The sequence below is a fragment of the Parasteatoda tepidariorum genome, chromosome 3 (assembly GCF_043381705.1).
Source record: "Parasteatoda tepidariorum isolate YZ-2023 chromosome 3, CAS_Ptep_4.0, whole genome shotgun sequence".
In the NCBI taxonomy this organism is placed as follows: domain Eukaryota; kingdom Metazoa; phylum Arthropoda; class Arachnida; order Araneae; family Theridiidae; genus Parasteatoda; species Parasteatoda tepidariorum.
Window position 1 is genome coordinate 70,255,552 of NC_092206.1, and position 20,131 is coordinate 70,275,682.

At 29.4% G+C, this 20,131-nt stretch overlaps 3 protein-coding genes across 3 annotated transcripts in view; all 3 read left to right on the forward strand.

The window, feature by feature from the left end:
- Window positions 1-244: 244 nt before the first annotated feature.
- Window positions 245-6,686, forward strand: LOC107444034 (crustacean hyperglycemic hormone). Its single transcript, XM_016058081.3, has 3 exons — window positions 245-269; window positions 4,094-4,304; window positions 6,450-6,686. Exons 2-3 carry the CDS (start codon window positions 4,102-4,104, stop codon window positions 6,562-6,564), a joined length of 318 nt encoding a protein of 105 aa, XP_015913567.1. The 5' UTR covers window positions 245-269; window positions 4,094-4,101; the 3' UTR covers window positions 6,565-6,686.
- A 3,359-nt stretch (window positions 6,687-10,045) lies between these two features.
- LOC107444060 (ion transport peptide-like) lies at window positions 10,046-16,090 on the forward strand. The gene is made up of 3 exons (XM_016058126.4): window positions 10,046-10,407; window positions 12,643-12,853; window positions 15,836-16,090. Exons 2-3 carry the CDS (start codon window positions 12,651-12,653, stop codon window positions 15,948-15,950), a joined length of 318 nt encoding a protein of 105 aa, XP_015913612.1. The 5' UTR covers window positions 10,046-10,407; window positions 12,643-12,650; the 3' UTR covers window positions 15,951-16,090.
- A 2,895-nt stretch (window positions 16,091-18,985) lies between these two features.
- Window positions 18,986-20,131, forward strand: part of LOC107444061 (barrier to autointegration factor) — a 17,271-nt gene continuing 16,125 nt past the window's right edge. The window contains exon 1 of the mRNA XM_016058128.3: window positions 18,986-19,225. Coding sequence (XP_015913614.1) covers window positions 19,201-19,225 — 25 coding nt within the window. The 5' untranslated portion in view covers window positions 18,986-19,200. The remainder of the gene's footprint in view (window positions 19,226-20,131) is intronic.

Here is a 20,131-nt window from a genome sequence, read left to right on the forward strand (position 1 = left end):
TTTGCTTCAGTCAGTTTATACCAGTAATACATTTTTTAAAGCTGTAAAAATATTTTTTTAAGTGTATAATAAATGCAGATTCTTGAGAAAAGCGCAATCCTTTGAAAGTGGTATCTTTTATTGTCAGTTTAGGAATAAATTATGAATAAATATTGTTATCTTAATCTCGGAGAAAGTAAAAAGAATTTGATTATGGAAACCACGTAAACAACATTTTTACGATCTTCTTTTTGAATTAATTACACTCCCAGTCAAAGTAAACTCGAATGGTAAGTATGATATGTGTCTGAAATTTGTGTGACATTTTTCATCCTTCTCTATAAACATATGTATCTAAAATTGAGTCTATCGCCCCTGAGATACATTTAATAGATCGTTTTCTCTTATATTTTTGGAAAAGTAATTTCAGCTTTTGACTTATCTCTAAAGGCGAGGAAAAATACCAATGCCAATAACATAATTGGAAACTTTTCCTAAAAAGTTATTAGTTCATCTTGTTTTCCCTCTCCATAAAAATCCCTAAGGTCAGCTACTAAATAATCTGTAGTAAATAACCACATGTCTTAACTATACATGCCACGCAAACGCGTGAGGTAATTATCAATTTTACCCATAGGGAAATGAAAAAGTATATATATAATGTTTGATAGAGATGATAAAGTCATTCAGATAGTATTTTACTAATAAGGAAAGTAAGTTATCATTTACTTATATGATTTATGACTTATATGACTGCATAGTTTTATTTTATTTTTTACAAAAGCTGTAAGTTAATAATGCATACAAATTTTAAAAGTATTGTTAACTTAGCTGAATAAAATTAAAATTAATTAGTATTAAAAATTGCCCTTTTATGGTAAATGCGAATTCATAGGGTATGTTATATCGATGACAAATATGGCAATTGACAAATAATTTTTTCGACTTTTATCGAAAAAAATACTTTAAATAAGTTAATTTTATTTAATTATTCGACAAATTTATATTTAATTATTCGAAAAATTTACTTAAATATTTATATTATATAAATATTATATTATATAAATATTATTATATAAATATTTATATTTATATATATATTTATATTATATTTATGCATTAAAGAAAATTTATATTAAAATAATAGACAAATATCATGTCCCAAACCTTTATCAAAAACAGTTTTTTTAAAGAAAAACCATGCGTCTTATATAAGAATAACAGTTTACGAAATGCTTTCATCACTTTTAATTTATATGGGCACTAATGAAATGAAAAAAGTTACGTTCTTTAAAGGCTTAATTTGTTAAAAAAGTAAGAATCTTTATTTCTCGTCTTTGTAATATTGGAAGCTATGTGAAAAATAATTTTTTATATGTTTATGATAATGCATTAATTTTATTTTCTTCAATGTCTTTCTATTTATTACTATATGTTTAAGTCGAAGAAAGATATTCTTAAGCTTTTAAAAATTTTAAAAATTCAGAAATTAATTTTAGGATAAAATTAAGTTCTTAAAAAAACAATTTTAAAACAAAGCTGTATTAAGTAATATTGCATATATTATTAGTTTAAATTTCGCATGTATGCATATATATGAATAACATTATTTTTATAAAACTTCTGCTTTGATTTGATTGTTGAAATTTCCGAATTCTGTTTATTTACAAATATTTTTCAGACGTGTTTTGAATGTTCCTTCTCTAAAAAAAGATATTCCATTTTGTTTTCGCTTGCATATTAGAAATATATAGATTCCTTTAAGAATGTTATAGGAAAAATATATATTAATTATAGCAAATACTAGCATGCGTCATTATTAAAAAGATATAAAATAAATTTAAATACGTTTCATATTAACTTACATTCATCTTCACATGTCTATGTCATCTTAGGTTTTAAATTTTTCGTGAATAATAATCTATATCACATATCTGCATTCATTTCTGAAATGACCTTTGAATAAAGCATTATTATGAAATAATCAATACACTTTCTTAGTATTGAGATATTTATTGATTTATCATAAAATAGAAACCATTTGTTTGTAAAAAAAACAATAAAAAAATATCTAACCTATTATATTGATTTACCTGAATCAATCTGAAAAGTCTGTCTTTCACGCAATATTACATATTGCTTGAATTATTTCAGTAACAATATGAGTTTTAATGTTATATAATAATTTTTTAGTACCACGAAATAGAAATTTTTTATCCATATTCATATCCATATTTTTATCAATATTAATTTCATTAATACCCTTCATAATGTATGCTGGATTTCCTTATCTTATGTAAAATATTAATTTTTGTTTGACATGAATCTTAACAGAAATGTGCATTCAGGTGCATCCTGTGCAGTGTTATATTCAGGATCTTCTGCAATAAACGTTTTTTTTTTTTTTTTTTTTACATATTTTTTAAAGAAGAGTCAAAATGCAGGGGAGATTTCCGTATCGTGATCTGTGGCAAAATAATCGCCACGTCTTGGCAACTTCCGGGCAGCGGCCCGAAGAAAAAACATCACAGAAAGGGATCAACTCAAAAGGTATAACTCGTAGCCACGATCCCCGGTGAAACATACGAGTATATATATATATATTTCTTTTTTTAAATTGCAAGTTTAAAATCTTTTTGGCACCTTGGCGATTGTAGTTGGCGCGACAGATCACGATACGGAAATATCCCCAAAAAGTATACATTAGATACACACACATAAATTAAAGAAATATCTTATTCTTAGAATTAGTTTTCTCGACCGATTTCATAAGATTTTATTCAGTTAATTGAAATTTCGTAGTTTGAAATGACGTGAAAGTTTATACTATTCAAAACTTTTCCGATCATTATTTAGCCTAAATATAATAATAAATGATTTAAAAAATAATTATTTATGCTGAAATATATTTGCATAAACGAGTTTTACTAAACGTTATTATTTCGCTTCAATAGTTCCAGACGTATGATGAAATATGCAAAGAGTAAAAGCAACTTTAAGGAATGCAAATTTTTGGCATTTGGCAGTTCTTCAATATAGGTACTTGCAACGCGCGAAGAAGAACGCTATTAAGCCCAACCGCGGGAGCGCTGAAATCACATGACTGGGCCTAATCACGTGCTTGTGCTTGGTGTATTAAAGTTGTAACTATTAGACTTGGTTTATTATCACGCTTAATGAATTTTCGGATCAGATTTGATTGGATACCTGCAAGCGACGTCACGCGTGTGTGTCCAGCCTGGTTGTCTTTTGAATCATGACATAAGCGAATCCACGATTAATTACACGATAAATTTTCCTTTTCTTTTCTTTCTTTATTTTTATGCATTGTACTTCCCAGAAGTTGGCATTAATCGATAATATAGCATTTATTTTATAATATTTTTTCCGATTCTTCATAATTTTAACTTCAGTATACTAACAAATTTATACAAAGAACTATTAATATTTCTAAAACAGACTGACACGAAAATACTTGCACTCTGGTTTCGATATATCATATATACCTACAAATTCATACAGATTATTAATATTTCTAAAACACACTCATACAATTATTTCTAAAACACCCAGAACGCTTGCACTCTGGTTTCGATTAAATTTCAAGACACTTTCATTTCTGTAACATACACACACAAGACATCTTATCTTAATTTCGAAATTTTAGATTTGAATACTTTATGCACACTGATGAGTGAATGAAATATATCGTTAATATATCGCGGTGCTGATATTTGTTTCTTCTCTGTTTTCGCATTATATTTTTTAGAAGTCGACATTTACCGATTATTATATTTAACTATTTTCTCCCCGATTTCTCACTATTTCAATAGTAGCATGTCTGCAAATTTATACAAAGAACTAACATTACTTCTGGAAAACTAACATTACTTTTATTCTATTTCTAAGGACATTGATCACGAAAAAATGTCACCCTGAAATTACTTAGATTACAAAACTCTGCGATTTCTGTAAAATATAAATCCCACCTTTGAATCTTTTCGAATTGAATACATTACCTAAATTATGCACAGTGGCATCCAACTTGAAAATATTTCTTAAACTTTGAATATTTTTTTTAGTAATTAAGTTATTTATTTATTTATTTGTTCAGACAGGACCATGAAATATATTTTCCTGCCCTCCATTTTTTCCGTCCTCTTCATCGCAGTGGCTATTACAGCCGAAAGAGATGTCGACAAGAGGGGTTTTTCTGACCTTGGCTGCATGGGCGTCTATGATAAGTCGAAATTCGCCAGACTTGACAGAGTTTGTGAAGAGTGTTATCAACTCGTCAGGGAATCTGACGTTCACACATCTTGCAGGTATGGTCCACTCTTTGTTTCTGCAATTATCAAGATATAAGGTAACGGTGACAGTATTAGTTGTGATTCGTAAGTACATGAACCTAGAATCATTTACTTAAGAAAAACTAACTTTTTTAAAATACATTTTGAGAACTTTTATGGAGATTTCACACTCTTTTACGTCCGGCCACCTTCATTCTTCCACTAAAATAGACCATCACCGGGCAGTCATCAACTGGCCTCTTATTACTTCCCCCACGAGAAACTTTCTAATCCAGGTTCTCATTGGCATGCGGGAAAAAATTGCATCTAGTGAAAATGCTCTTTACTTTATGTCAAAGTTAACTAAACTGAAAAAGATGCAAAATCTTTTGACTATCGGAAATAAACTAATTATGTTAAGATTTATTTTCGAAAAAGACAAATAACGAAGTCCGAAAACATTTTGATTTCATCCGAAAATTAAAATGACCTTAAAAGCTTATTCACCTATAATGTTTGTCCTTTTTAGTTAATTGACAGATTTTGGCAATAATTTTTCTCTTAATAGACTACTCATTTATGACTCCTTCATCCATCACAGGGGCCTCCCAGACCGAGCGCTATCACTCGCCAAACGCTATGCTAAGCGTGGAGGTCGCGGGTTCAAATCCTGCTGTATGTACCCTGGATGTATCTTCAAGCTGTTCTTTGTATTGGGCTTTATATCCTTCTATTTGACAAAGGTTTATAAGCCTAAATTGATCACACAAGCCTACAAATGTGTGCAGTCCCGCAGTGGACTGATCGTTAAGACACGGTTCCCAGCAGATCACCGAAGTCAAGCATCACTGGCTACGGTCAGTGTGCGGGTGGGTGACCACTTGGATCAGCTTACCAATCCTTGGATCCTTGGATCAGCGTACCTTGGATCAGCGTAGGGACCGAGGGTGTGCGGTATTGGTCCTTGCTAAACTGTCCTACCGTAAAGTGCTCGACTTCGCGTGCAGGTCGTCGGGCTACCGAAGCGGGGGTGCCATCATGTCTGCGGAGGATCAAAATTGTGATGGCGTGTCTTCGGATCATCCTCAGGGATGTTTCCCAGACCGTCGCCAATAGCCCATTGTGCAGCTCTAGTGCGACGTAAATGAACAACAACAACAACAGCAACAAATGTGTGTAAATCCAATAAACCAATTCATCTATCATATTAATGATTTCTTTTCAACAAGAACGCTAGAATTATGTATCAAAATGTTTTTTTTTTTTAAGAACTATCAAAAATTTTGAAACTTTATCAGAAACTTTGAAACGTACAGTTATTTTATTCGGATTTTCGAATGTAACTTTATGTGTTTCAAAATATTTTTTTTTCATGCCAGTTTTAATATGCTCATAAAAGTAGTCACTCGATAGGAGGGCAAGTGACTCATAATTGGGTACTTGCATGCTACGTTACGCGTGGGTCAGCCAATCAGGTTCGATGCACATGCGTGACGTCACTTGCAAGTTTCCAATTTTTAATCCGAAAATTGATTAAGCCTGATAATAAACCCAAGCCTTAAAGCTGTAACGTTAACGAGCCATGCACAACCACGTGATTGGACACAATGATGTGATTAGTTGCAAGTATCCAACTAATATTATTTTACTCGTATATAACTATTGTTTATGAATGCAATATTTTAATCAAATCATTGACATTATCAAGTGACTGAACATAATCAAAAACGTTGGTGATTTGAAAAAGCTACTAATAAATTTTTCTTCTCAAATTAATCAGAAAGTTTTTTAAGTTTTCATATTGCAACTGAAGATATTTTCAATAAGGCTAAATCAGTATTATATATTTACAATGAGACAATAATTTAAATAATGTGGTAAATTTTAACTACAGAATTAACTTACATTGCCATAAGGGCAGTGTCTATGATGTTTGAGGAATTTCCTGCTGAGACTAGTTTTAGTTGTTTAGCAATCAAAGATAAAAATTTGGTATTCTAAAAATATGCATCAAGGGTGGTCTTTATGAAACAGCCTATACACAATCTTGTAAAGTGAAAATATATTAGTAAAGTTTAAACTTCGTTTTCACTTTTTAAAATGCAAAATACATTTAGATAAACAGTACATTGTTTTCCAGATGTGATATGAAATTATAATTCAGTTTACTTTAATTTTTAGGTCCAACTGTTTCAAGAATGACTTCTTTACTCAATGTGTTGACGCATTATTACTGCGAAAAGATCGATTGCAATTGGATTACATGGTAGATCAGCTTTATGGAAAGAGAAGATAAATATAGCTTAGAACAGCTATGGGATGTTGAAAAAATACTGTTGATGTTGAATGATAAGCAAAATGTATAACAAAGCACAAAATATTTTCTTTGAATAAAAATGTATGGTGCAAATTATTAAATTTGTGGTTATTTGCCTCAAGGAACATAGCATTCTACTTAATGTAACAACTTAGAATAAGACCTTGATAAGTCTGTCAGGTCAAACAAGAGGATTGTTCTTAAAAATATTTTTAAAATGAATGTTTTTGGCCTCCAGTTTTAAACAGATGGTCAAACCTGCTATTGCGTTAATAAGAAGGGGTTCAGAATTAAGCTGTGTAAAGCAAACAAATTTCATCAGTCTATTTGCTGCACAAGTTTCATAAATTTAATTTTGCTTGCGAGCCCAAATAGACCGAGACAGTGGTCGGAAAAATTACGTTATTTTTGCAGTCTACAAGAACTACTTTGTTACAAATGTAGTTAATTACAGCTACGTTAATCTAGTGACTGCAAACTACTTTGGAATTTCGTAACTACTTCACTACTTTAAGGAGATGAACTTACATTAAATGTAAGGGAATAATTAAGGAATATTTATCAATTTTTACTTGAGAAAGTTTGTTATTCCAAAAAATTTTATTCGAATTTGTTCATTTGATCTTCAACTTTCTTTGCTTTTCTCGACAGCGAATATTTAATTTAAGAAATGCGAAATTATTAAATATTTGAAATCTTTTAATTGTTTAATGCTCCCTTATATCCTCAAAAAAATTTAATTAGAATTAGGTCACTCGATTCCCCGAAAAAATTAATCAGCTTACACTAGAAGAAAATGGTGAGATTTTAAAAGAGTTATAATGTTAATTTTGCTTATATGAAACACTAAACATACAATTTAGCCCTTATTAAATGTTTTAATACAGGAAACAACCTAGACTAAAGTAATTCTTCTTGACGATTTGGTAAAATGATTGGTCAACATTTTGGATCCTTCAGGTTCCATCAATTGTTTCGTTATTTCTTGCTCTATAGTCATTAGAGTTAATCCAGATCAGAAGTGAAAAATAGATTTGAAAACACAGTTGTCGCATATTATATTAAATTATGGACTTTAATAGTTTCGAAAATAAGGACGCTTTATTAATGTATTATTATCATTTTATTAATATAACAAAGGATGTAAGAAAACTTAATTTTAAAAGAATACAGCAATATCTATATAATTTTTTATTGACATTAGGAAGTGAATGAATTAAAGTAAGTGATATTAAGTCATACAATTCAAAACTAAATATTCTAAATAAAGAAGAAAGGTATTTTAAAACGAAAGTATTTATTTAAAAATAAATATAGAAAAAAAATAATTATTTACTTTGATTTTTAGACAATTATGACAACTGATATTTATGCGCATAAGAATCAAATTATTCAAAAATATGCCAAATGCTTAAACACAAAGCATTAAATGTGTGCGTTTAAATTATGAAACTATTAACTTTTTTTAAATTAAAAATAAGCATTACCAGAGAAGTCAAAAATTATAAAACTTTGTTTAATAAATTCTTATCTAGATAATTAAATTCAATAATATTTAGGTCTTATCAAATATAATTGATTTTATTTATTATCTTTCCCTTGATTTCTTCAAAATTTGAGGTGAGATTAGTCAGTATTTCAGAATATCACTGAATATTTCACATGCTTACCCGGGCATATAAGGGTAAAAATTGCATATTTCGGCACGTCGGGCAATTTAATTTTCGAACCGTACTCAAAACAATATTTCCCAAGCGATTTTAAATATACGCTATCATACATAAGGTGTGCACTATATATATAAAAATGAACTTTAAAAGACTAAAAATAAACAACCAAAGGGGAAAAAATGTCGAATAAACAAAACCCTAACCAAGTAAAAAAAAAAAGCCGAAGTTGAAATTACGAATTCATTCCATTCTTTATTTTAATTCAAACATTTGGCTAGATTAGTGACGCTTAGATTGAATTATAAAGTATTCATAGTTAATTATACCCTTTTATTTCTCCTTTAGGTAGAAATGATTATATGGTAATGAATTTCTCTCACAGAAGCTTTAATTTTTAAAGAGTTTTATGTAAATATATTATTTTTTATACTGAAAGGACAGAATTTTATTTCATTCCTACCATCTACAAGGTTATTCAGAATGAAAATTATTATTTTTCTTGTTTTGTTTCGTTTTTCGTTTGATTTAACATCTGAATTCGAAACATGTGCTAACTAATGTTTTATCCAGATAAAATAAGTAAGTATACCGGTAAAAATGACTAGTTAAAAAAGTAACTATAAATTTGCAAAATAAAGTTATGTTTTATTACTAGACCTTAATGTTATTTTTAAAAAGAAAAAGAAAGTTGGAATTAAAATTTTAAATGAAGCAAACGATCTTATTTTGAAAGACCAAGCTTTTAGCCGAGTACATTCCAGAAAATGGGTGCATTACCGAAGTCTTAATTAGTACACCTTTTACTCTTTTAAAAAAACAAACCGATATTCACTTCACCTGCTTTTTCAAACAGCTGCTTTAACGAGCACCCACGAGTTAATACATGGAACAAAATTACCCTAATAGTTTCTTAAAGCAGACGATAATTAAGTCAATAATTTAAAATATTTTTCTCTTTTTGAAAGTGACCTTTTGTCTCTGATGAAAGTATTAGAATAAGCCTGACTAATTAAAAAAAAATAATAATAAAAGCGGGAAAAGATCTAAATAAAAAATACAATAGTGGATATAATAACCTTAATTTTTGTTCAGTCATTAAAAAAGAAAGTTTTTTTTTTAATTATGCAATCAACTGCGAAAAAATTTGCATTGTGGCAAAATATTGGCTGTCCCCGCCGCTACTCCTATATTGTATTGGTTTGTAATTGAAGATCTTAAATGTCAAGGAAGAAGGGTCCATTCGACAGGTGTGACCCACAAGCTTTAAGCGACTTATTTTGTTGTATTTGTTGGTATCAGCTTTCTTGAATAGCCTATATAGATCAAAATTATGTCATAGTCTCCATAAGCGATCGAAATTTATAGCACCGAAATTTTTTTCCTCAAGCCTCAAAAACAGCTAGCCGGTCTGCTTGTGATTTAATTAAGGATCATGTTTCAGATCCATAAGTTAACCAAGATAAGTAAAATTATTTTGTTTCCCAACAAATATAAAATTTTGGGCATGTTTAATAGTGAATTCTGAAGATGAAAAAGAGTAATATATGCTTCGATTTCAAAATTTGCAAATCTTCTTATAATATCCTGTATCTAAAAAATGTTATTTATTTGCAACTCTTGTACCCCTTAACAGTTCATATTTGTAAATATTTAAGCGAAACTTAAATTTTATTTACATTTGGCTTATCTCTAAATTGCGAAACACAAATAAACTTTCAGATCAAATCCTCAGAAGATATACCGTGGGTAAAGTCTTTCTGTTTCTTCTTTTCTTCATACTTCAAATCACAAATGGCCACTTCCTTTCTTCACGAAGCCACAGAATTCCGTCTGTCCAGCAAACTTAGCACTGAATTCCCTAGACATTGTCCAGAGATAGTGTTATTAATTCTCAGAAGCATCTGCAATTATTATGAGATATTCTCTAAGGTTGAAGTTCGTCGTATAATATGTACTCCAAGAGAAGAAAAATGTCACGTAAGACGACAATCGATGATTACTCCAAGCACATACGTGATTTGTAAGATGGATGTAAGTCTCAAAGGAACTGTAAAGATATTCTGATTTAGAGTATATATGCCTTATTTGGTCACACAGAAAACGGCAGAATATCGCTTTTAGTCAAGTAACGAGAACATACCACAATCAGTAAGTAAGTTCTCAATAGATAAAATTATTTTCTCAAATAAATATGATGCTTATTGAATTGAATAGTTTAAAAAATCAACATTACTGATTTAAATGCAAATTTTTCCGATTTAAATGTAAATGTAATGATTTAAAATTAAAAAGAATCGTAAAAACGTAAGCTATTCATTATTTCATTTTTTCTTCGGGCATTTCTCATTTTTTGTTCGAATTTCTCAAAAAAAAATTCTTCGAAATTAAACTAAAGTACAAGTATTTTGTCTTCTTCATGTTATTAAACGCTAGAAATCAAACCAAGAAAAGTTTTATTTTTCAATCGTTAATGTAATGATTTATTAAACAATATTGAAAAAGTGTAAGCTATTCGTCTTTGTTAATATTTCGCAGAAAGTTCTAAAAAATTAAACTGAAGTTTTATTTTTCTTCTTTTTGATTTTATTAAATCTTAAACTAAAGAATTTTTAAGATTTATCTGCAAATGTAATGATTTGAAATAAAAAGAATCGTTAAAATGTAAGTCAAGCTTATAAGCGCTTATTTAAGCATTCGTCGAAAATAAACTGAAATTTAGATTTTTTTGTTATCTTAACGTATCTTAAAAAATTAAAGAAACAAAGTTTTTTAAGATTTAATTGGAAATGAAATGATTTAAAATTAATAAAAATTACATTGTTAGAAATTCTTTTTTTTTAGCATTTCCCAAAAATTCTACGTAAATAAACAAAAGTTTAAATTTTTTATTATGCTAATATTATTAAAATATAAAAGTTTTATCTAAATTAAATGAAATAAGTGCTATCTTGAGACTGGCGTAATTTTTTTTAATCAGACACCATATTCTTAATTTTCAACAGCTTTTTTTTAAACATGTTTCGGTCAACAATTAGTGAATGTCAACATGTCCTGCGGAATGTCAAAATTTACTATTTACATAGTCATTTTGGTGCTCGAAATATTTAAGAAATATCATTATTTCTCATTTACATCTACAAACGTCGACATTTTAGAATGCACTGAACGTGAATGTAGAGTAAAATAAATCTGTTTTGTTTATCATTATTTGTCACTTAAAAATCTGCCATTTAATTTAATAACAAAAATTTCAATCCAAAATAAAAAATAAAAATATTTTGCGTCTATTATTACCATGCATTTTATGTAATAGTTTTGTGGGCCGAAACTTTTATTAAAAAGTAATCAGTCACAAAAAAAAATGTCTGAAAACAGTTAAACATATTTTTTTCTTTTTGCTGTTAGCTCGGTAAGCAATAAAATTAGTTAAGCTTCCATGAGCTAACAAGATCAAAACTACCTTTCCATCATTGCTTAAAAACTCTCTTTTATTCCCTACTTTCAACGAATGATGCAGTGAATTACAATAGGTTAAAATTCCACGCGCTTTTGGTAAAACATCTGTTTCACTTTTTTAAATTTTACCGTTAAAAAATTGGTATCTGTTAAGTCAACGAACATCTTTCAAATTATCAAACAAAATTTCTTCAATCTTTTGAATTAATCAAGGCATTCAGCCGGATGTAATTAAATAGCTCAATAGTAACCTTTGTTGAACAGCCGACCCAATTTTGGGTTTACGACTACTATTGTTTAACTCCGTAACCTTGTAATTTTGAACTCAATCCAAATGATAAGGGAACTCCTAGATCAAGTATTGGGAGAAATTTGTCTTCGTAGAGGGCTTGAGATGGAATTGACCCACATTTGTGTTACATGGAGAGGAAAACCACGAAAACCTCCCACGGTAAGGCTGACGGCAAGAGGACTCTCACCCAAGATCCGTCTACCACTGAGGATATTTTAACGTCAGCATCTTGGTCGGAGAGAACCGCCTGCGGAATTCGGTTCAGCCATCATCGCTGGGATTCGAACCCGGTTCACCTGATTGGAAGGCGTATCTTCCATCCCCTTAGCCACCACGGCTCTAAATAGCTCAATAATGGAATCCCGTGTTTCTTATATTATTATTTTATTTGTTTGTTTATTTTGCCGCAATGCTTTGTTCTGTTTCTACATTTTGCTCTTTGTTAATAATAATAAAGTTTACAAGATTAAAGGATCAAATTGCACCCCAGACAATCTTGCAGCAAATAAGAAGTTTTGCGAAAGAAAGTGGTGAAAAAAATGTTTACAGTTTCTGTTCTGAGAAAGAAATCTAACTCTGAACTATTATATTTCAAAAATAACGTCTAACAAGTTTTTATTTATTTTCACTTTTTTTAAGCTGAAACAATGACTAGGTTAGGTTTCTGTCTTCTGTTCCTGGCCATTTTATTCAGATCGTTTGCAGCTCCGCCTGAAACTGAAGTGAAAAGGAGTTTTTCAGGACTAGGATGCATGGGAGTGTACGATAAATCGAAATTTGCTAGACTGGATAGAGTTTGTGAAGAATGTTACCAACTATTCAGAGAATCTGATGTTCACACTTTATGCAGGTGAGAGGATTTAAATTAGATTTGTTATTATTTTGCTCAATCCTTAGTGTTCCGCTTTGTAAAATAGTATAAAAGATATTGTAGAAAAACCCAAATGAATTTCTTTTCTTCATCTTCTCAAATTAGCCATTTGAAAATGTACTAGGTTTTGCAATTAGTGCCATTGCTAATATCAAAAACTTCTTTTAAAAATGTTTATGTTTCAATTTTAAGCTGCTTAGTTATTTAACTAAGCAGCTCAATATTAATTAAACTAAGCAGTATTCGTAATTAATTTGTTAAATCTTAACATATTTTTGGAATCCTTTGTCAAAAATTACGTAAAAAAAGGTATGCAAGTTTGGAACAACAAGTTTCTTTTTAATTAAGAATAAACTAATAAACTATTAAAAAAGAAAAAAAATTCGAGTCACTAGAGAGGAAGGCGGCATAAAAAACATCAAAACTTGTTCGAATGTTTGATGAAATTTCGAGGTTTTTAAGAACTATCTTTCAACTCTTCTCTGTTTTTACCGAGGAGAAACATGTTTTTCTAACTTACCTCAGTAGTGATTCGTTACATTTTGATAGCATTTCCCCCTCATTTTAAATATCAATTTGCATTCCCAAATGTGTATATTTATTTTACTTCATTTTTCAAAAGTTTCTTTAAAATTCGCATTAGGCGTGGTCATCAGGAGCCATACTTCATTGAACTTATTAAAAAATATTTATCTTTTACATCATTTGAAAATTTATTTTTATTTGTGAAAATTAATTTTTTGCTGTTTTTTAGTGTAATGAATAATTGTTTTTGAAACAAAATATTGATAAGTGTCACTATTACTAGCTTAATTTTATTAGCATATAAAAATTAAGCTAGTAATAGTGATTGTTGAAATAAAATTTTACTGTGAACTTAGTGAAGTTGCAATAATGTATATTTATTCAAATTCTCTGCAAAGTCCCTCAAAACGCAGAAAATATTGACACCCTCCTGAAATCTTGATGGAACACGATAAATATAGTGAACTTCTTTCTTCTATACTATAATTCTATACTATATTCTATACTTACCTTTAAATTTCACAGGACTCGGTGGATGAAGTTACTGCGCTAAGGTAACAGTCAATGTAAGTTTTCAGAGTGGAATATAATTTCAAATATTTTTGGCTAAAAATAGTAAAATGAGGAATAACCCTCCTTTCTGCAGTTATGGAAACGCTATTACAAAAATATTTTAAATGAGTCTGTCAGATCGAAAGCTTTCTCTCAAGAAATATGTATATTGCTTCGCCTCCATTCATTGTACCGTGCAGGAAATGATGGTAAACATTAATATTTATTTTTTATTGTTATAGTATAAACATTAAAGCTAATGGATAACTAGTCAAATTTTTATTTTGTGATGTAGCTAAGTTTATTATCAAGCCTAAAGCCAAAGCGTAAATATTTTCTTAATAAAGGCTTCATCTATTCACTGAATATAAACAAAAACCGATTCTGAGGCATGCGAGAGCTTTTTCTTTTTCAAACACATATGAATCAGAGCTTGTTACGTAATAGAACCCGTGTTTTTACTCAAATTCACTTAAAGGTGGCATAATATCTTCTTCCACTCTGTTCTTCAAATGCCTCGAGTGACTTATGCTCTAATAATGATAGCAGAAGAAAAAATTAGCAGCAAGAGCAATTGTTTAAAATGCCTCTTCCATGAGTGTTAGATTTTGCCAGAAAGTAATTCTTATGGCAAAACTTTTCATTATAACTTCCATCTATTAAAAATTTTCAACGAATGCATATTTATGTAATGTTTAAAAGTAATCAGTTTTCTAAGAATGCATATTCATGTAATGTTTAAAAGTAATCAGTTTTCTAAGAATGCAAAATTTCCTCTGACTTAACCAATTTTTACTTTTACTTATTCAAAGGCTCAGTTACATCCAAATCTATGTCCACCCACTTTTTAAAGTAAAAGTGCACCAACAAAAAATTCGTCAACCTTTTGAAATCATAGCGCCTATTCATATGCTAGATTATATATTTCATTAGTAAAAGGAAATATGCTATCTGCAAATTCAAAAACTTTCTGATTTTATGCAATAAAAAGCATACAATTAACATCAGAAATAGAAAACCATGGCTGTATGCTTTACTCATGATCTGTGTCAGAATTAGATACCTGCAAGTGACGTCATCGGGGCTAAATAAGGGCATTTGTAGATTCAGAAACTAAATCAGGTTCGACACACTCCGGTGACGTCGCTTACAGGTATCCAATTAAATTTGGTTTAAAACACATGGTCACGGATAATCACTTCACTTCTTCTCAAGTAGTAAGAACCTAAATAAAATTATGCTATGATGTATGGGGCATTGGACTGATTGTTAAGACACGGTTCCCAGCAGATCACCGAAGTCAAGCATCACTGGCTGAGGTCAGTGTGCGGGCGGGTGACTATTTTGATCAGCCTGCATAGGGGTCGAGGTTGCGCGGTATTGGTTCTCGTTAAAATGTTCTACCGTAAAGAGCTCGATTTCGCGCAGGTCGTCGGGCTACCAAAGCAGGGGAGCCATCCCCTCTGCAGAGGATCAAAATTATGATGGCATGTCTTCGGATCATCCTCAGGGATGTTTCGCAGACCGTCGCCAATAGCCCATTGTGCAGCTCTCATCATCATCATCATCATCATAGTTGGCCAGACAGTCCAACGTGAGCCAATGCCTTCCTCTGAAGATTAATCCATGACGACTTCCGATTTACTTTTGATCTCCAATTCTTTTCATTAATTGCGAGAAAATCAGACTCCACTGAGTCAGCCCATCTCAACCGCGGCCTTCCCCGCTTATTGTGCATCTCTAGTGCGACGTAAATGAACTACAACAACAGCTATGATGCAAGCTTTTCGGTTAGTCAAAAATAGCTCGATTAAGAAGAGGAAATTATTTAAACTCTAACTGTTAAGTTAAAAAAAATCTATTTTTAATTATTTTTTTTTCCAGATCGAATTGCTTTAAGAACAGTTATTTCACTCAATGTGTAGACGCCCTTTTGTTAGAGAAAGATCAGGAGCGCTTGGATACAATGGTGGAAGAACTTTATGGCAAAAAAAGATGAAACACAAAAATTAATTGTGTCAGTTGTTTGTTGAACTATTTGCAAAATCTGTTCGCCGTTTCGACTTTTTGTTTGTTGTGGAAATGAAGCAAAATGTATTTATTGTTTACTAATTATAATAAATTTGATTTGTCATAATATATGATGTTTCTGTCAAGTTTTACAAAGCTACTGAAATTTGAAAAGTTGTAGAAGTTGATTAAAGAACATGTTAAAAGGCATTAGTGAATTTGAGAAAAATAGCTTTAAAATCTATAGAAATATCTATGAATTTTTTATAGGGGTTTTAAATTTGGTAATTGCTTTTTTTTTAAAAAGACTTAGATTTAATGCACGATTTAAAACCAATCATAAAGTCTTCTTAAATACTGAAATATTACTGTTTTCAGAATGAAACTTAACATGTTCTTTTAACTAAACACATCGATAAATATCCTGAGCATAAAAAAACGACCAAAAAAATTCATCAAAGAGAAACGGAGGAAGATAGAAATGTATGATTTGTTGCGTTTAGCTTAGGTGGCAAAGTCTTAAAAAGTTGCGAGATTCATTATAAAATATTCCGTATTTTACTCATTTCAATAGAAATATTTGTTTGCTTGAATGATAATTTTGTACACAGATTGCACCTATTGCTGCAAATATTAGTCATTTTAAAAACACAGCTTAGTTATTAATTCACAGAGCTATCTCTAAACTCTGTTAGTTTTATTAGCTAAGAGTTATCTTTAACTTAGTGAGAATAAAAACTTGTTCTCTAAGCAGAATGCAGCAAATCGTTAATTTCAAACTCCTCCTGTACTTAGAGATCTTAAATTGTCGGTCATTTTTTGGAATTTTCGATTAGAAATTAAAAGAAATAAGATTGCATTTTTAGATTATTATTTATACAGGGGAAAGAAGCTTAGAACGTTTTCAGTTATTTTGGGTGTTTGTTTGGAAACAAGGCCTTCTTATCAATAGGACTGGACATCACGGTTTAAAGTAACTTGTCAGAGGATATAATTACTTCTCGATGCTCCAGATAAACTCATTGAACTTGAAGAAAATGTAAAACTTTATTAAAACAAAGAGGAATTTAGACATTATGAGACTTCAAACAACATTTTAACGTAACATAAAAACTAGTCAACTAAAAACCCTCCATTTAAAAAAAAAAAAAGGAAAAAAAAGCTACTTTAAGATCTCTCTCTCTCTCTTTCTTTCTTGCAACTCTTCAGGCTCGCTTCCACCAACCTTACTTTCCTGCCGTCGCTGACCATTAGTATTGTATATACCAGGGATGGCGAACCAATGGCACGCGTGCCATTTATGTCACGCGACGCAATATTTTGGGCACGCCACCGATCACAATTGTTATTGCACTCTGAATTGTTATTACACAAATGTTATTACACTATGAAGCATATGTAACAATTAAATTAAAATTCACAAAAACAAACAAAATAATAAACAATTATTAATAAAAAAATTAACAATTAATGCTAAAAAAAACAATTAATAACCATAAAAAACAAGCTAACAATAAATAACTAGTAAAAAAAATCAACAGTCCTGCTTAAACTAATATCTTACAACCTAATATAAGTTATTTGTCATTTAATCTGCAATAACAGAAGTCCCACTGATGTTACTTTAAGTTGAATTACGCGTATAACTGAGACATTGCAAAATGTATTTTCTTTTCAATGTAAATAAAGAGATTTGAGTTGATTGTATTTAGTATTATTATTTTCCCAATAATCATGAAGTCAAAATTATTTAACGGCACGTCTGTGATTTCATTAAACAATTTTTTAGAAAATGGCACGTTGGTGTATAAAGGTTCGCCACCCCTGGTATATACTGTAGTTTTTATTTATTGTATATATAGTTTAGTTTTGATAACTTTTTTTTTCTCTTTGAGAACGAAGTCTTCAAATTTCTTACTATACCTTTTAAGTTTTGTATGTATTGGGTTCTAACAAGAGGGCGTTTTGCTGCGTTTAGGGAAATTCGTCAAGAAACTCCTCAGTTCAAGAAAATTTTTTGTCAAACTAATTTCCGTTCCAAGTCAAGTGAAAAGAGTTAAATACAATTCTTTTATTACAGGCATTTGAACTGTAGTCAATATAAGTAAAATTACTTCACATGTAATTCTTCGTATTATATCTCACATTATATATTCTTAAGTTTAAATTAATTTTTCTAGTACAGTTGATTATTACTATTATTATTTTACTTTCTTTTCAAGTCATTTCGTTACGATTATGATAAAATAATAATTAGGTAAAAATTATTAAATAATAAGTTAATAAAATAAAGAAGTTAATAAAAAGTTTGCAAAATAAATTATTATTATTATAAATTTATGTGATATCAATATTAACAAAATGATGTCACATAATTTTATAAAAATTAATTATTTTATTAACAAAATGTTCTTTTTGAGTGAAAAATGGCTTCTACGGAGAAAAAGAACAATGATGAATGCGAAACAATCATGGTGGTTTGTGAGTGAAGCGAACGGAGGGAAGTTTGAAGTCATTAAATTTTAAATATCATTAGTATTTCATTGAAACTTTAAAATGCTTTATCAGAAATAATAAATAGCGTCTGTTACCATAAAAGAATTTCCGCATTTAGTTACATTTAAAACAGGGATTAAGATTTTTTATAGATATTTACATCTTTCCAATTTATTTTTTTTTTTGAAAATAGATAGGCTTCTTATTTATTCAGTGAGTATAACTACATTTTCCATGACGTAATTTTAATTATACTTTTAACTCAAAACTTTTAAAAGAGCATTTTTTTTAATTTCAAATCAAAGTGTTTATACTTTGATTGGCTTCTTTTTTAGAACCCGGATTCGAAATATAACAGCAGAAGAAAAATATTTGATAAGCTATCGCTATAAAAGATTTTCTCAACGTTTTTTTTTTTTTTTTTTTTTTTTTTTTTNTTTTTTTTTTTCTTTTTTTTTGGCATCTTTTCAAAAAGTTCTTTTTTTTTCAACTTTATTGTTCAACGATACCGATAACTGAATTAGATAAAGCTAAATTTTCATTTAAAATTGAGATGACACTTTTTCTATCAATATCTATTGTTAACGGTTGAGGTGAATCTGTTATAGTGTTGGAAGAACCAAAATAGTTATTTCACTAAGTAAAGCTGTAGATTATTAGTAATATTTTTTGAAGGAAGAGTACAGGATTATTCAAATAAATTCCTATTTGAAAAGGATAAACCCTAAATTATTGAGTGAATAATGGCGTTCGATGATGAGCGAGAAAGTAAGTTAAATTTCAGTCATATAATTTGTATCTGCAAAATTTGATGCTTGTTATAATTTAAATATTAAATATGTGATATTAGTTGAATATTTTTGTATTATGCATGTAAAGAATGAAAGAGTATAAAAATTGTTTTCTAGAAAATAATCTAAACCGTTTTTCTACAGCTAACATTAATTAAATGCACACTCGTAGAAAAAAGAAAGTTAAAAATGAAAAAAAAATTTTTTGTTATAATTCAAATACTAAATATATGAAATTTGTATAAAAAAAAAAAAAAAGTAATTGCATTAAGCATGAAAAGCAAAAAACTGAAAGAAGAAAAAATAGAAGGCTCGTTTTCTGCAGAATAACATGAATATGAATATTTAATGTTAATAAAATGTATAAGGTGAAATTCGTAGAAATGAGAAAGATAGAAAATTATGTTCGCTTTAATTGAAATATTGAGTATGTGATATTTGTGGAACATTGTAACTGCATTATGAATGTAAAAAAAAGTAGAATATCTGATTTTCTGAAATATAACCGTAATAATCTATACACGTAATAAGAAAAACCCTCACTTGCACAGTCATCACTAATTCTCCCACTTTTCATGAAGATCGATAGTTAAAATGTGTTCTTTATGCATACTTTATGAAAAAATTGTTAAATTAATTTTTATCAATAAAAAAAAATTCTTATAACTTGAGCTGAAGAAAAATTTACGCTAAATTAAAATTTCAATAAAGGACAACTATAAAGTAATTTGTTTAAACATTATTTTATATTAAACAAAAACGGTTACTTTACTTTCTTATAATTAAATCAATGGCTCAACTCTAGAAAAGAAAAAAAAACCTATTTTAAATTGTTGGTATTGAAATTTAAGAAGAAAAAAAACTGATACTGAATAAAAAATGT

Excerpts from the sequence above, each read along its gene's own strand:
- LOC107444060 (XM_016058126.4), top strand. The coding sequence starts at position 12,651 with ATGACTAGGTTAGGTTTCTGTCTTCTGTTCCTGGCCATTTTATTCAGA. Across the intron at positions 12,854-15,835 it reads GATGTTCACACTTTATGCAG|ATCGAATTGCTTTAAGAACA; the intron begins GTGAGAGGATTT and ends TTTTTTTTCCAG.
- LOC107444034 (XM_016058081.3), top strand. The coding sequence starts at position 4,102 with ATGAAATATATTTTCCTGCCCTCCATTTTTTCCGTCCTCTTCATCGCA. Across the intron at positions 4,305-6,449 it reads GACGTTCACACATCTTGCAG|GTCCAACTGTTTCAAGAATG; the intron begins GTATGGTCCACT and ends TTTAATTTTTAG.